Source organism: Idiotropiscis lumnitzeri, chromosome 8, assembly GCF_059441095.1.
Source record: "Idiotropiscis lumnitzeri isolate Australia: NSW breed Sydney's pygmy pipehorse chromosome 8, RoL_Ilum_1.0, whole genome shotgun sequence".
Taxonomy (NCBI): Eukaryota; Metazoa; Chordata; class Actinopteri; order Syngnathiformes; family Syngnathidae; genus Idiotropiscis; species Idiotropiscis lumnitzeri.
Window position 1 is genome coordinate 7308630 of NC_142398.1, and position 17402 is coordinate 7326031.

The following is a 17402-nucleotide window of genomic DNA, read 5'->3' on the forward strand; positions in this document are numbered from 1 at the left end:
TACAAACTAGAGATGTGCCACTCACATTTTGAGTCGGAGTCACTTGAATATCAGTATCACCCAATACAGAAACCACGATATGATACATTTGCAATGCATGAGGAGGAAACGCAAGCATTTCAAATGTCTTTAAATGTTCTTGATTTTTTTTTTTTATTTGAATAACCACATCAACATGTTTCGTCTTTAAATGGCTGTCAAGTGCAACAATGGTTCAAACCGCAGAAACAAATTATTTTTCCCCCATTCCGTGGTGAGACAAAATAATAACACAAAGTTGCAATTTATAAATCCTGTCTGAAGTAAATGACAACATAAATAAGACATTACATTTTATACAGTAAAAAATTACAGATCTTAAATGGCCAATAACTCATTTTGACACAGTACAATATTGTAAAACGAGTGCCTCACACCACTTCGAAGATGAAGCTTCAGTCAGTCACAAATAAAAACAGAAATACTAACCAGGAGTATAAATAAGTAACTCACTCAGTGACGACCTGAGGTTTTCTTGGGGAACACCAGCAGTCTGAGAACCACACTTTGAGAAACATCAACTAATCCCCAACTCACATCATTTATTTCGTTGACTTTAGTCTGAACTTTTGCCCCTCTGCAAGTCTGTGATCCCCTTCCATAGTGTGACCCATAAGTAACTTGCGTTGAGGGCGATATAAATCACGGCTTCGTCATCCTTATCTGGCAATCTGTGAAGGATGCAGCCTTCTGGAGCTTCTGGAGAGAGCTGTCACACCAACGCCGCTTCACAGACGTCTTCAAGAGAAACTGGGCCACGTCTAATCCGCCTTAGATGAATAATTAATAATTAGCCACAGAGCAACCTCCAATAGAAGTCCGCTTTGTATCTCATGACGCATCTCATTACACAGTGCGCTAAAACAAGACTTTCGAAAAACAGCTAGCTTGAAATTGAAGTAAAAAGTACACCGTGTTTTGACTGTAAGATACGGCAAAGCCTAAACAATCTTTCTCACGGAGGTGCTGTTTGAGCAGCATCGCTCATGACCAGAAGCCCGTCCACTTGCCACTGGCCACAGCCAAAATCTCCACACCCCACACAGACACACACACATGCTGGACCATCTCACCTAACATCTCTAACAGCCAAAGGCCCGCCAACCCCATCATCTTGCCTCATCCATCTGCGCCGACTCGGGCCCCTCTGATTAATGACCGCCATGCCATAGGGGTAGATGGCTCACAAAAAAAAAAAGGGGGGACAGGTGCTGGTGTTCTGGACCACCCGTATGGTGAGCAATGCCACAGTGCCACGCCATGGCAAGCCGGGGTCTACATGTTATTCAAGAGGGAGAAAAACCCGTGAGGGGGGAGGGCGATTGGTGGCATGGCGACCTTCAAGTTCATGGGCAGTGGTGCGGGGGTCACAGCCTGTACCAGCTGGAAATGTCACGTCGTCGGATGTCGGCGGGCAGGCTAAGTATACCCTGGTCGGCACCTGGAAGGATGTCCTCTAATTAGAAGCGTGTCAGGCCATGTTGGATCAGACGGGGGACAGGACATTTGCTCCTCTACTTTACAAAGCACACGTTGAAAAAAATTACATGAGCAGATACATGCACCCGTGTAAAAACAGTAGACAAATTAAAGCTGCAAGCACAAACGAACGGGCAGTTGCCTGCATTCAATTTTTCATGGCCATTCTCCAGTACAGTATAGACAGTTGAACCCCTGGCAGAGGATAAAGAATATATGACTGCGAATTGGGCTGAACAATTTATCTTTTTGGGACCCAAATATCGCCCATGCTCACGAATCTGCGGAATATTACTGTGAACAGGTCACACTAACCAGTAACTAACGACAAACGGCTTAAAAACAAAAGCATTGCGTCTACGTTGCGTCGACCGTAGTAATTAATTTTGCCGCTGCTTGAATGCAAGTCGCAAAGCTATCTTGCGCCGCAGCAGCACGAACTTTATTTATAGTACTGTATAAGTAAGTCCGCGCACAGCAGCAGTCACGAGCTGCGTGATGCGGATCTTCTCCTCCGTGGTGACAAATAAACTACCCCACTAACGTACTTAGCGTTTTAACCGAGGAGGCGAATGAGGACTCGCTAAGCGTGTTAATCGCCAAACTGAAATACAGACTCCGAAAAGACCCAAAATAAGTGCTTAGGTGTGCAGTCAACTTTTAACAGTCGTTAAAAGTCAACAGCTGTCAATCAATACATATCTAGACATAAAATAAGACAAGGGCTAAAGTAGCAATTCATCAGACACTCTGAAACCGGAACACAGAAACCGCTGACGTAATCACCGCGAAGAGCTCCACGTCAAACGTGTATTAAATACTTGGAATCTCATCAATGTTATTTGCACTATTTTGCATCAAAGACCACAGAGTACTGAGTTTTGAGATCTACACAGGCTGAGGTTGTGGGTTCAATCCCCATTGTGACCATGTCGAAGTATTCTTGAGCAAGATACCGAACCCACAGTCGCTGCTGATGGTATGACATCAGTAGTTAGATGAGGAAATGGTGTGAAGCATTTTGAGTACCAAAGGTATACAAGTGACAGCCCACTTAATTGGTCTCAAAAACATATATTTTGATCAATGTAACTTTGCTGAGGGACAATGATTTTATTAAAATCATAATATAACATTATATTTATGTGCAAAAACAACCCCATAAGCACAAAATGATAAACATGCTAAGGTGTAAAAAATGCATTTTTATATACACAATTTTGTGTTTGCATTTTCCGCTTTGAAGGATTTCCACTGATATTTCATTAGCTATTTAGCAGACGTTCTCAGACTGGAATATCTAAACGGCTGACGTCATCATGACGTCAAATATAAATGACTGCAAATTCAAACTTTTTGGGGGGAGCCGGAGGGGGGTACGATCCAAAACTCTGGGACTTCTTGACTCTATTTTTAGTAACCCATATATGTACATAAGAATGTACAATACCCAGGGTCCTGGCTGAAATTTCCTCCCAACAGCCGTGGGACCATGCCAAGGATGAACATGGATGCAAAGTCGCAGAACTCCAGTGACCTTTCAGGCGGACGCTATGAATAGGGAGCCCGTCCCCAAAGAATTTATGTAACAATATACAATTCATTAATTACAGTGGTATGGTGAAAAATCGATAAAAAAGCTCACAGTAGTAACAGTGGTTTGAATATGAATTTGATCTATCTGCCATTTTATCCATTTACCTTTTTTTATTTGTTAATTACTATCAGAATAATTTCAGTGACCTGTGTACTTACTAAAATGTGTCTGTGAGCAAGCAGTTTGGAAATTTGCCACTAATGCCAATTTGCATAATGCCATTGGCTCGTTAAATTGCCCCTAGTGTCTTCCTCAGTCGACACGGTAGCAAAGGCTGTCTCGTCGTTGGCCCCACAATATAGGGGGCGATGTCAACACGATTTCATTTACATGAAACAAGAACGCCCCCTCAGAACAGCCTAACTTCAACCAGTGATACCAGTAGACATTAAGATTCTTTATCTAATATGTGTTTTGATGTAAGAATGAAAGAAGAAAGTCATTTTATTAGGCTATGTGCGAGTCATTCGAAATTGTGGAAGGAATATGCATTATCTGAGGATTTTTAAAAACACAGAGGCAACTTGTGCTGACTCCGTAACGGACTTCAAATTTGCATTACCCTGCGTTTCCTGATAGCATACTAATGCTCCTTTTGAACTTTTAACGCCGCCCTTAACAAAAAGAACAAGCGCTCTGCACGAGTAACAATTCACTCCATCCAAAGCCGAGCTCACGCTGCAGCCTTTTGTCGGTCAGAATCTCACAAACAACACGGAGACGGGTGTCCAGTTTTTCTCGCATGTCATCTTGTGAAATGGAGCCGAGAAGCAGACGGAGGGTGTCTTTCTGGGTGACTGGCCATCTCGAGCTCCCGAGTCAGCTCCCTTTCTGCCGCCGCCGCGACGCTATCAGTTTGTCTGCGTGTTATCACAGCCTTCTGACACCTGCCACCGACGCTACATACATTGGTGTTCTTTTTGCCTGCGCCTCCGCCGCCTCCCGCTTTTCTCGCCTTGCGCCTCATCCGTCTAGCTGCCAGGCGCTTGTCCGCCGAGCCTCACCTCTCGCTCCGCGGCCAGGCCCGCCGTCAAATAACTTCATTAGCTTTCCACCTCTGTCACGCCGGCCTGCTTTCCCTCTGACAATTGGCTGCTGTTTTATACCGGAGGAAGAAGAAGGGAAAAAGTGCAGGGCTGCGTCGGGCAGGTTTGAGAACCCAACAGGAGCTGACAGCGTGCAAGACGCCGGACAGTGATACTGATGGCTGCAGAGGAGATGTATGGACAAGAGAGGTCACGCTCAAAGGGCCTTTCCCGTGCGTGTGCTATCATGCGGAGAAGGAAATGGGAAGGCTATTCGACATATTATATAGACAGCGACAAAGGAGACAAGGACTCCAAATATATCAAGTACAATGTCACCAAGGACAGACTGTTTTCATTATATCAGTAGTACGCCCACTTCATCGCACTCGCCCACTCGATTAAGAATATTTGTCCATGCGTTTTGACCTTTTTGTCTACTCAGATGCGATGCTTTTAGGTCATCGCACAGACTACAGCGTTCCTCTGATAAATCGCGGTTCATCTACCGCATATTGTGGATTAAACATACAGTGGGACCTTGACTTGCAAGTTTAATTGTATAATAGGAAGAAAAATAGCACTATACAATGCAATACATTTTTTATTTATTATTATTTGACATCTTTTATTTATGCTGTAGCTGTTGCAAAGGTCCTTACAGAACATTTCTGCACACACACACACCATAATAAAAGAGGGCAAGAATATACTGCTTTTATGAAATGTAATTACTGCAGTTTTTGTGTGTTGGATTTATGGGCTGGGCATGTGTTGGCGGTAACAACGTTGATAAGTAGGAAATACTGAGTAGCCCTCACTTTGTTGCAAGTCATAATGGTAATGAAATGTGAACGCCCCCTTAAAACCGAGTGACTTCCACCAGAGTGTGACAAGCGGATGCTAAATGTACTCGAATCCTTTAAGGCCGTATGTCACTGAGTGGCAAAGATGAGCGCACGTAGCAAATGTTTTTTGTCAGGGTTCGTTCAGGTCACAAAGACTTTGCCAACAGCGTTTATGGTCTCAAACAGTTTTCCTTGTTGTTAAAAAGTTGTGGACATGTTAAAAAATTGATGGCGACAAGAAAAACAATTTGCACCCATTAAAATTGTTGCAGAATGTAACATTGAAAGAACGCTGACAAAAAAAAACAAAAAAAAACAACATTCGCTACGTGTGCACACATTTGTAAACCTTTGATACGCAGTGAGATACAGGCTTTATCTTTATCTTGACCAAATAATGTCAGATTCACACACTTGGGAACTGTTTTAAATTGTGCCCCAAAAAATTGTATAATTTGCCTCATGTCCGGTTTCAAGGTGTTCTTCATGTGGATGATTAGTTAAGGAGGTTAATTAACTCAATCGTTAATAGCAATTTAGTCTAAATTGATGACATTCAAATACGCAGCACAGAAGCACACCGCTACTGTTCTCGGTGTTCCATATACTGTACAGTGTTAGATTTCTGCCTGTGGTGCTTGCTGCAGTGTCAGGAAAGCATTATATGCACAGTATTCTCCCGGGGGGGAACAACAATCATAAGAGCTACAACACCTCCCACAATGCCCTGCATGCCAATTACTCACACCCAGCCAAGGTCGAGCTGGCTGTGCCTATGTCAGTGCAGCGGGGGGATGGGATGGGTGATGTCTGGAGGATGCCCACATGATTAACTCTGGTCCACTGGGCACGGGGAAGGGAGGGGGCGGCGTGGCTTTCATCTCAAAAATCAAAATGTGGATCATGCTGGATGGCTGACGGCTGTGTCAGCATGCCATGGTACAGAATCAATCTATCGCCACCATGTGCAATTGAAAGTCCACCCACAATAATATGCTTTCTTTTTTTTTTTCTTTAATTCGAAAAAGATGTCAGAAGTGGGATTTGTGGCCTGCTCTGTTAGAAGGACCCTTGCGAAATGTGATGATGATAAGAATGGGTAGTCTGTGTTTGGATTCCAATCTGGTGTCAGAAGTGGTATCCACGGAGTGCCTAGTTGGAAGGATTCTAGAGACTAGTGACCTTCTCTGTGTAATGAACCCCAGCAAAAATAACAAGTTGTCCGTTTTCATCTCATCATGGAGTCAGAAGTGAGATCCGTGGCTTGCCCTATTCAAAGACCCTGGAGACAATGGCCCTCATTTCCTAACCGTGTGTATGCACCAATGAGACTCATCAACATCTTCGTACTTGCATTGGTGCATATTCTCAGCACAAATTTAGAACAGCCTCGGACCATGCCTACGCACAAATAATCAAAGATCAGCTTCAGATAAAACATCAAAAAAATAATTTTCCCCAAGATGCACAATGTATTCAAACTACAGTGATTTATATAAACACTAATAAGAAGAAATATCTTAAATCTAGAGTTTGCTCATTATTTGACTAATGAAGGACACTTTGCATCACATTAACCACTCAACAAGTGTGTTGTATTTATTCCTTACTATCCATTTCAACAACTGGTGCAGAGTTTTTTTTTATTTATCAGATCATAATATTTTTTCCTGTGTGCATTTGTATCCAGCATTCTCTAATTTAAGTTGGAATTAATTAAAAAGTGATTGACATCCATTATTAAATGTGGTCAGGTTCACTGTTTCATCAAGCTTGCCGATGATACAAACCTTTTAAAGGATAAGAATTGAGAATGTTCTGAATGTTTTTGGCCAATCTCTCATAACATTTTTTCTTTTCTTTTAATCTCTTGCAACCTCCTACGCAAATTTGGCTGAGATGAGCCAAACGGACGCACATTTTGGGGGGAATGTGGGCATGGCTTATGCAAATGAGCGCACTGCAGGCACGCACTGTCATTTAGGATGAATTCTGATTCATCAATACACACACAAGTGCCAAGAAAACGGGCGGGTACGTACGTGTAGTGGCTCCGATGGTTATTTTGCAGGAGTATGAACAATCCTACGCATTTATTAGTAAATGAGGCCCAATGTCAGTTGAATACGATAGATGATTGGAATGGGACATGGTATCAGAAGTGGGATCTGTGGCTTGTCCAGTAAAAGTAAGGCCCCTCAATATTTTTATTATGTCAGGGTTCAGGAGTAGTTCTCTGGCTCGTTCATGTCGGGTGGATGCAACTCCCTCGCTTTGCCTTCTCTCACCCGCTGACTTGCTCAGATGTCACTTCATCTGTCTGGTCTTTATATCTTTCACCCTCCGCCTCCCTTGCTTGGCCTTGGGGGACCGAGGACGGGAACCGGGAGTGTAAAAAGTAGAAGGAATGAGCTCCCCGTGAACACACTCAATCTGGCATGGCAGGGAGAAATGTAGCTCTGAAGTCCTGAGGGGAACTCCTTTACCTTCTCTGCCCCCTGTGCTTGCGCTAATGTTTTCAAAAGATATGAGCCCCACTTCTTCTGAGCAGACACAGTCTTTCGACAAAGCAGATACTTTTGTGATCAAAGGAACGGTATTCATTAAAGTCCATAATCATCACGTCTGTTTCAAATTTTTATATCGGCCCACATTCACCTTGAATGACGGCCCTAACTTAAGATGTCCGCCACTTGACACTGGACTGACATTGGAATGAGTCACCGCAAGCTCCTCCCTGGGCTTGATTGCGCAGTCTGGGAGTGAAGTCCAACTGGCACCCGGGGGGGCAGCCATTTGGAGTCGGGGGCACAAAAGGAGAGGGAGTGGGGGTGTTGGGCATGGTTAGTTAACCGAGTCGTCCTAGTCCCCTCGGCGCATCCTGGCTGGGTCACAGGATGGTGAGCCAAGGGCGCTAATCATTTCAAATTATAAATTCCTTTTTAATTATGAATTATGCATACATTTTTAATTAATCTAATGTTCTTGTTTTTTTCCCGGAAGATCTCAATCTAATTACGCAGCATTAAGCGCGAGATTGGCAGCCGTAGCCTCGACCCCGCCGCCGAACCTCACCTCACCTTTTCCCATCAATCTTCCTATTGTCTCTGAGTGCTTCTTTTCATATTCTGCAACTCTACAAAAAAGATTCTAAACAGCATCAGGACTTGACAAACAACAGCATGTTTGTCAAGTTCGCCCAAACAATATTCTCTTCTTTCAAAGTTCAAATGGCAATGAAAATCCATTCTCAACCAGAATGGCGGCTCGTCATTATCCAACGTGGAGTCCCAGTTTAAGCTAATCATATTTTTCTCAGAAAGCCTGTGCTGAACACTTTATTTTTTATGCTCAGTCAGAATGCATCTAAATTCCCAGGTGGTCAAATGACCCCCGGATGGCATTCTATGAATTTGTCTTCATGCAAAGAATGTTTCACAGTTCAGTGTGAAGGTCTCTATAAAAGTGTGATATGTGACGGGCATACCAACGCTGTTGTATGTTTATATATTTTAAAACGGACTGGAGTGACAAAGTGTAGCGTCACTATGCTACACTGATGGGTTTTTTTTCCATCACAATATGCTGTCAGAAATGGTACATTTGAAAGAATTCAAACTCATTTGGTGTCAAGTAACCAAGATTCAGGTGCTTACTTTTGAGAACTAAGATTCTTTTACTTTTAAGAGAACAAAATCATCTTGGTTTCATTTGCCAACATGATTTAGGAAAACTAAGGTTCAGTTAATTTGGCTGAAAATAATTTGCTAAATTGTTTAGAGATGAGAAAAAAGGTGACTTTTTTTACGTATTTAAGAGAATGAAGGTATTACTAAAGAATAATTTTAGAATCGATTAGTCTACCCATTATTCCATTCCTCACTGTTTATCAATCAGTGATTGTTGGTTGTTGTTTTTTTCTGTGTGTTTATGAACGAAAAAAAAACAACCAAACAATTAATATCACACAAGAGTTAGTGATGTACACTTTTTGAAACTGATTCATTTACTGATTCAGTCATAAGAGCAGATGTTGGCAAAGAACTCCTTTTGATTAAACACAAAACTTCAGTCTGCTGTCAAGAAGGATTACAGAAATCACAGAATAATTCATGTTGAGAGGCTAGAATCAGAAGATATGGGCAATGTCAAGTTAAACAATGGTTCTAAACCAGTGATTCTCAACTGGTGGGTCATGACCCAAAAATGGGTCATTGGACAGCTAAGTATTTGTATTCAATTTTTTTTTTCAGAACAGTATGAGGTGTGCCAGGTTCCCACACAGAACATACAATATACTGGCTATGTGGCAGTAAATGTTACTCACTTGCACTCTGGACACCTGTGATCTGTATACAAAAACAGTGTAGCTCAGCCTTTGGCTAACGGACGTCACAGCTAAGAATATGCTTTTGACGGTATGTATAACTCAGTTGAAATGGCAAAAAATTTTTTAAAAAAAAAACATTTTTTGAAGGCCATTTTAAAACCAAAAACAGGAAACAGGAAGTTGCAGGTCCCAACAGTTGAGAACCACAGCTCTAAGCTCAATGTAATTTGCTAATCAATTAGTTGTCAATTCATTGATTAATTTTGACACCTCTAACTCATTTGCTAACATGTTTTAGAGAAGAGAGCCATGTTTCAAATGCAAACACATTTTACAGAGCTAAGATTCATATGCTAACATTAGACATGCCCTTGAGACAAGTGATCCACTATGTGATGGCCCCGCCAGAGTTCTGGGAAGACTGTTGCCAGAAGTGGCAGCCCAGTTGGAAGTACCTTGGTACAACTAGAATAGAGCGCAAAATGATAATGTACCAACCTGATAGCTTCATAAGCAGGTCAGTGGCCGTCTTGGTAGTGATGTCCGGGCTGAAGAGGGAGGCCGTGGTTGGACCACTGGGGCTGGAGCGTAGCCCGACACTTGCGCCAACGCCTGACAGGTCCAAGGAGTTAGTGCCGCTCCTGGGTCGCTCCCTGGCAATGCTAAACGGGGACAGCACAGACAGGTCCCTCTCCAGTGGCTCTTCCTTGATGTGGACGTGATTGGAGGAGGCCTCGCCTGACGGGGACAACTGGAGCTGGGCGTCCGGGTGCAACGGGGACACCTGGGCCCCCCTCGGGTCGGCTGTGCCGCTGGCGTCACCCATCAGGGAGCCCTCGCCCTCCGTGTCGGTGGTCAGCTCCTCTTTCACCTTGACGTCGGTGCGGGGAAAGTGCTGGTGGCAGCGCATGTGGAGCTTCAGGCTGAAGTGACGGGAGGAAGTGAATGGGCAGAGTTCGCACTGGAACGTCTCACCCCGATCTTGGTGCTGATGTACCTGGAAGAGGAAAGGCGACGAGTTACATAACTGGAGCATTTTAGCACATTGGTACCTTCACAAGATGCACTTTCAACATTTTATTGATAGGGTACCACTATTGCCGGTTGCTTTGCATCTAAGATTGAATTCAGAATTTTTCAGAATCTACTGAACAGGATTTGTGACGGGGTGTTACAGATTATGTCACCATCAACCTCACCTTCATGTGGGATTTAAGATTGTCTTTGCGAGCACAGCGGAATGGACACAGCGGACACTGGTGGCTTTTCAAGCCTGTGTGGATGACCATGTGTCTCTTCCAGTAGCTCTTGCGCTTGATGACCAGGCCGCAAACTGGACACTGGAATGGTTTTCCACCGTCCTCCGGTGAACCTTGGGGGGGAATTGGTGACACAATGCTTGTAAGTGACATTTACAAAAGCCCAATTAAAATCTGTCTTTTATGTACTGTGTGATAATGCTGCAGCTTTGTTCCTGTCAAGAAATAAAATTCAAAGCCTTTTCACTGCACACAGGTCCGCAATAAACCTTTATGAAGACCGCCGCGGGAAATGCCAGCTGGAAACGCGTGCAAAAATTTAAGGCGTTTTTAAAAACGTCTCGATTATTGTTGTTGGCTTTATATCCGGCATCCATTACCGCTTAATTGGTCTTATTAGAAAGAGACATGATGGCATTACAAATTCTACGCGGGCCTGTCAGGACGGCTTCATGAGTATTCTGGCCATGTTCCTCGAGAAAAAACATCTGGTAATCAGTGTTTGGCGAAATGACTGTGCTCAGCCATTCATTGACCTGAGGTGTAAAAGCTCGAGACTGCCTATTTGCAACAATAAATGGCCATCTGCAGCAGGAGCGGAGAGGTACGGTGGAAAAAAATAAAAAAATAATGAATTACGCTTACTCCAAACAGAATCGTATGGAACAGAAACACAAAGAAATATGGGTGGTACCTTGAGACATGTTCAGATTTATATGCTAACCGGTTTTAGACAAGAGACCAAGATTAATATGCAAAGACGCTTCAGAGAACTAGGATTTTTTTTTATAAAGCAGAGAACAAAGATTCATTAACTGTCATGTTTTTTGAGAAGTAAGTCTAGCATGTTTTAGAAAGGAGAACCAAGAATCACATGCACGTATGTGTTAGAGACTGAAAATTCAAACTTCAAACTTGCTTTAGAGGAAAGAATAAAGACTGGTTTTCTGACATGGTCTCAAGAAGTAAGGTTCAAATGAAAACATGCTTCAAGGATCTGAACTGACATTTATTTTCGAACATGTTTTACAGAGAGGAACTGAGATTTATATGCTATCTGGGTCAAGACAGGAGCAAATTAATATGCATTGTTTAAGAGACCAATGATTCATAGGCTAACGTTTTAGAGAAATAAGAATTTTATGAAATCATGTTGCAAGCAGGGTTATATGAAATAAGTATCAATAAAATTGCAAAACATTTGGAAAAACAAAAATGCTTTCAAAAAACAAAAACTAACTCAAACGACCTCTTACGGTAATAAAAAAAAAATTGAAATGAAAATGATCTTCGTTTTCAGCTTTGTAATTTAACATCATACGTGAGTTTTTGGTACACAACTTAAATACATTTATTTCGGTATTGCTGAACGTCCACACAAAAGAAGGACGGCCACACAGTAATTTATTCCACAGCTTTTCCCCCCTCTCTCTTTAAAAGTCATAAATTAAAAATAAATAAATAAATAAAAATTTAACTAAAACAAAGCCTTTTCTACACAATAAATGAATGAAAACTAACAAATCTGCTTTAAAAACTAATGAAGACTAACTAAATTTAAAAAAATATCAAAACAAAATAATAACTAACTATAATGAAAAGCCCCTAACTATTGTAACCAAGGTTTTAAGGAGAACTTGTGCCAAAATCCATTAGAGAAATCAGTCTCTTATTCTGACATGGTTTAGAGAACTACAGTAAGATACATATCCAAGAGTCGAGTTCCAAGAGTAATATGCTACTATATTTAACAGAACTAAGATTCATTTACAAACATGTTAGTAGACAAGAGAACCTTATGTTGAAGCTTTAGAGAAGAAGACTAAGATTCATTTGGTGACGTGTTTTAAAGAAGATAATCATTTATTAGCATATTTCAAGGAAGAATATCATCAGCCAATGTTTCAGAGAAAAGAACCAAGAGTCATTGGCTGACATGTTTTACAGAACGGAGATTCATTTGCTAACTTGTGAGGGAAGAGAACCAAGACTCGCATAGGAAAAGAAACCACACAGTGACGTCATTAAACAATAACTGATTCAATCTCAAGCACATTGTTGATTAACAAAAGTGTCCTTTAAGGGCTTTTGCCGAGAGCGGCCCGAGAGTTTGCCGTCTACCACAGCACTTAAATTGAGTCTTAATAGCTTCCTTTCAAAGGTATACGGCTGTGTACAATATATCATGTCGTAGTGTACAACCTTTTTAAGTGTTGTGTAGTCTCTCACGCCGACTAACAGCACCACCGAAGCCGTCGGAAAATGTACAGAATTAATTCAAAGCCTCCGTGCCAGGGTGAAAATGACGATTTATTGCACAGAGTCATTTTTTGATGGTGAAGGGCTTTCTTTCTATGTTGCTCCGTTTAGTCCAGGCCATCACTTTGAATTGTGTCGCAACCAAAATGCATATGCAGATCACAGCACATTTGGAGTTATTGCGTTAAATCAATCAAAAAACGGATGAAGCACCAGCACGGCGACGCTACATGGTGCAGCATAAAACCTGCTGTTTTCCACTTGCTTTTACACCTAAAAATTAAGATAAATCCAATATAATATACAATATATACGTTAATTTGGGTTTTAATTCGTTAAAATTTGCTCAAAAGTGCTTTTTATATGGTCTCTCCATCAAAGATTTTTACATTTCATGGGCAATTGTATCCCCGTTATAATAGGGGTTCAAAATTTTCTTTAGTAATTTATGTTGGCCAAAAATGTTTGTCCATCCTTTGCTCATAGACGCCACAGTATGGTAACAAAGCACTTTTGGTTTTCAATTAGCAGGACAATAGTTGGACTAAATGAAGCTCTCCCCTTCAGTTGATTGGCACCAAGCAGTCACAAGAAGGTGCCAAAGCAATATTTTTACATTAGACAATAATGGAATAAAGTTCCCCCCCAAAAAATGTTGACTAGATGAATTCTGACATTTCAAACCACACATAGGTGGAGGTTCACTTAAATATACTTTAGTGGAACTATGAATTTGATTACATTCACACTTTATTGTCCCCCAATTTTTTTTTTGTAATAGTGCAGCTTTTGCATTCATTTTGACTTCTGTATCCATCTGGACTATTTTCTTGTTAGTTACTACTCAAATAATGATCCTAGAAGTCCTTCGCATATGTCAAATCAATATCAGGTTTAATTAATGTATCTTTGCGCGAGTATGAGCACAGAGTGCAAAAACAACACGAGGATGACGGAGAGTAAAATCCAGAGAAGGAAAAACAAAATGGAGTTGGGAGTGCTAGATGGAAAAAAGGAGCAGACGAAATGAACACTAAATGGGCTTTATGGTGGGAGTGGCGCGGGGACGCCAATAAAAAACAAGGCATGGCCGTCAATAATCAAGGTCACATTTTTCAGTCTGGCGACCAAACAACATACCTGCATTTTTACAGCACCGCTCGACCTTGACGGCTCGCCGGGTTACAGCAACCCCCCCCCCCCCTTTCACCACCACCTTTTTAGCATGCAGATCACACAATATTACATCGGCCGCCACATCCGTCTGAAGTCAATTTCATCCCGCCATTTTAAATTTGCTTGGGGTTGCGACACAATCCTTCAAAAGTGGCCATCCATCTCTTTGAAAACATTCTGCTCTCCCCTAAAGGCTACTTAGTCTCTCTGTCTCTCTCTTTTTCCCTGCTTGGGTTACATGTCCACATCTTCCAGAATAAACGGCGCACAGGCGGCGAATGTACACACATCTGTATCCAGTCAGTGGAAAGTATGACGCGTTTGGCCTTGAGGTCTGCCCTCCCGATCAGTGCACCGACGGCTCTGGTTAACGGGGTTCCACACTGCCCAGACTCGCGCGAGGGAGGGCTCCCCCCGCTGCTTTTTTGGCAGCCCCCATAGCGCAAACGAGCCCGTCGAGGAAGGCAGCGAGGTCTCGGTCGGGAGCCCCCTGTGGAGCGCGCCCTGCCCTTTTGTGAGACTTGCTTGGTTGACTGAAACTTCAGTGTCTTTCTGTGAAGGTAATTAAGACTGCAGTGGCTGAACCAAGTGGAGTTTCAAGGAGTCACACTGCAAAAAAGGACGTTTATAACAAAAAAATTAATAAATAGAGAGAATAAAGTGGTACTATCGAGAAATATTTTTCCTGCAATATTCAGACAACTTTTTAAATTTTTTTTTCTTTACTCTCTAAATAAAATGTTCCCTTGTAATAAACTACAGCTTTTTAAATGATATTTCAACATTACAGTCACATGCTGCTATTAGCGAACGGCCCACGAATAGCAAAAATTGAAATCAATGAGGGTGGGGGGTGAGAGCTGGGAACTTTGACAAAATATACAGTCAAGTTTTTATCGTGCAAGTTCGTTATGTTTATCATCACTTGTCCTCTTTTAGGTGAATATTTTTACATATATTTCAGGTGAAGCTTAATTTGATGCAGAAAGCTTTCACTTACGATCCTTGTTTTATACAGCGGACTGCAGGTGGCTGACTGAACAATAACTCAGGGAGTGCAAATCATACAATCATGAATGACAGAGTGAACTGGCGCATATGCAAATAGTTAAAATTCTCTAGTAAAACTACATCTTACAAACTGGGACTTTTTAAAGTCTTTATTCTTATGTTCGGTTCTTCAGCTAGATTTCCAATAGCTCTTTTTCAGGCCAATTCGGTATTCACAATTGAATTACTCGCTGAGATTGAGTACTGACACCTCCAGTACTTTTGATATATAAAAGTTTCAACATATAGTTCCAAGCAGATCAATTAAATGATCTCCATTAAAAGTAGAATAAATCTGTGTGTCAAATTGTTGCTCGTCATACAACAAAATGTCATGGATTAAGTAGAGTTAACTTTGTGCTCAATTAAACAGACCCAAATTTCACAGAGTAAGTGAATTTGAGAGTAAACAGAAAAGATTCAGATATTTTAGAATACATGAACAATTTTTGTGGCATTTTTCCTTTGTGTTGTGGTGAGATTTTTCAAATGCAAAATGTGCCTTGGCTCAAAGGCTGGGAAACACTGCAGTAGATCATGTCAATTACCTGCTTGGCTGTTGGGTTTTCCTCTTCCTTTGGGTGTCGAGGGCAACAGCAGCTCCAGGCCTTGGTTCGGTGTCGACGGCGTGGGTGCTTTGTGGTTCTTGTCTAACAGAGGCTTTACATCCTCTTGGAGGATGCCACTGCCAGCCGATAGGGGGGAGCCTTCCTTCTTATCGTTGAGCAAGTTCCCCGCCGCCCGGGCCGCCACCTCTTTGAGCAAGGCGGCCGATGAGGTCATGGACACGAGCGACAGGAAGGACGTTGCCGAGTTTTGCTGGTCAGCGGGTGCACAGGGCGCCGACGGACCGTGACTCCGCTCGCTGACTTTCTTGGAAAGCGCGGCCAAGGTGGAGCTCGCAGACTGCGGGCTGAACGGAGAGTTAAAGGCATCGAAGCGGACCACATCATCGCTCCGGGCGCCGGCCCCTCCAAGGGGCGGCACGACGGATGAAGCAGTGGTGGAGGAGGTGGTGTTGGCGCCGGCGGCAGAAACGGCATTCTTGTCTTGAAGCACAGCGTTGGCTGCCGCTTTTAACTTCTGGATGGCAGAGTCAGGGGAGAGGCTGGACCCGCTCGGTGTGGAGCGGCCGGTAGGCGGCCACTTGTCGGCAACGCCCGCCCATACGAAGCCGCCGCCGTTGCTCTGGGAGTTAAAGTGGTCCAGCGGTTCTTGTTTAACGTTGGTGAGCGAGGGCGCCAACGACGCAGGCGAAGCAGAGCCACTGTTGTTGTTGGCCAGCTTGCGAGCAAGCGCGCTCAGCTGTTGAGCGTGGTGTGAAGACGGAGAGAGGGTCAAGGGTGACGCAAGGCCGATCGGTGGGGACTCGCCTCCCCGGGATGCCCGCCCCAGGAGGTCCCCTGCGTCTAGCTTCAGTGACCCGGCCTCCAGGAGGCGGCGCAGGTTGCTGCTGAGAGGCTTCCCGAGGGCGCGGGACGCCGCCTCGCCGTACAGCGATGACACCACAGACGAGACTGTGTCCTGCGGCGAGAAGGCGCCGCCGCCCAGTCCCAGGAGTTCCAAGGAGGCACGGTGAACGGGCGTGGGGCAGCCTGTCGGGCTCTCGTGGTTGGTGTCCGGAGACGAGCCCCTCGGCAGGAAGAGCTCATCCTGGGTATCACCGTAGGACGAACACTCGGAGCGCGTATCGGACGCATTCCCGAACCAGCCTTCCTCCTCCGCAGCGCCGCCGTCTGGCCCTCCTTCGTCATTGCTGTCCACATCTACAGAGAGAGATTTGACAATTAAAATCGAAGCAAATGCTGATAACTGGTGTAACACATACATTCCTCTCTAAAATTAAGGTCAAATGCTTTTTTTTCGACTAAACCTGTGGACCTAAGCACCAGTTAGCGGAACACGGAGAATAAAAATGAAAAACATGATATCAAGACATTACAGTCCATGTAAGTTGATCTTAGATTCTTAAACCCAATAGAGCATGCCTTTTACCATTAACAAGTGAAAGAGCCTGGAAAAGGCTTCACAGTACAAAGATTGCTATAAGGACAAAGTTATTATTAGCAGGGAAGTCTTAAATTATCACAAGGAACAGGTAATGGAAGGTTGAAAATCTATGATAATACTTTCATTTACAGTTTATTTCACAAAGACAGATGTGGAATAAAAAAAGGTGGGGTTGTGGAGACCTTTGCTACTAATACCAGAGATGCCAGTACCAGAGAGATGTTAGGTCTTGTTTGACACAAGCACAATAAAGTAATTTGGTGTCTTTTGGCATGGCTCTGATGCAGGATTTTCATGGGATCTCTGCGCTAAAGAGGCTTTAACTTCACA

At 43.1% G+C, this 17402-nt stretch overlaps 1 protein-coding gene across 3 annotated transcripts in view; it reads right to left on the reverse strand.

Moving 5' to 3' along the window:
- The window catches only part of znf827 (zinc finger protein 827), an 85362-nt gene that overhangs the window by 33223 nt on the left and 34737 nt on the right, over window positions 1–17402 (reverse strand). For all 3 annotated transcript variants that reach the window (XM_088302438.1, XM_088302439.1, XM_088302440.1), the window contains exons 2-4: window positions 15611–16828; window positions 10518–10690; window positions 9817–10315 (exon numbers count right to left, since the gene is read on the reverse strand). In XM_088302438.1, the coding sequence (XP_088158564.1) occupies window positions 9817–10315; window positions 10518–10690; window positions 15611–16828 (1890 nt within the window). The remainder of the gene's footprint in view (window positions 1–9816; window positions 10316–10517; window positions 10691–15610; window positions 16829–17402) is intronic.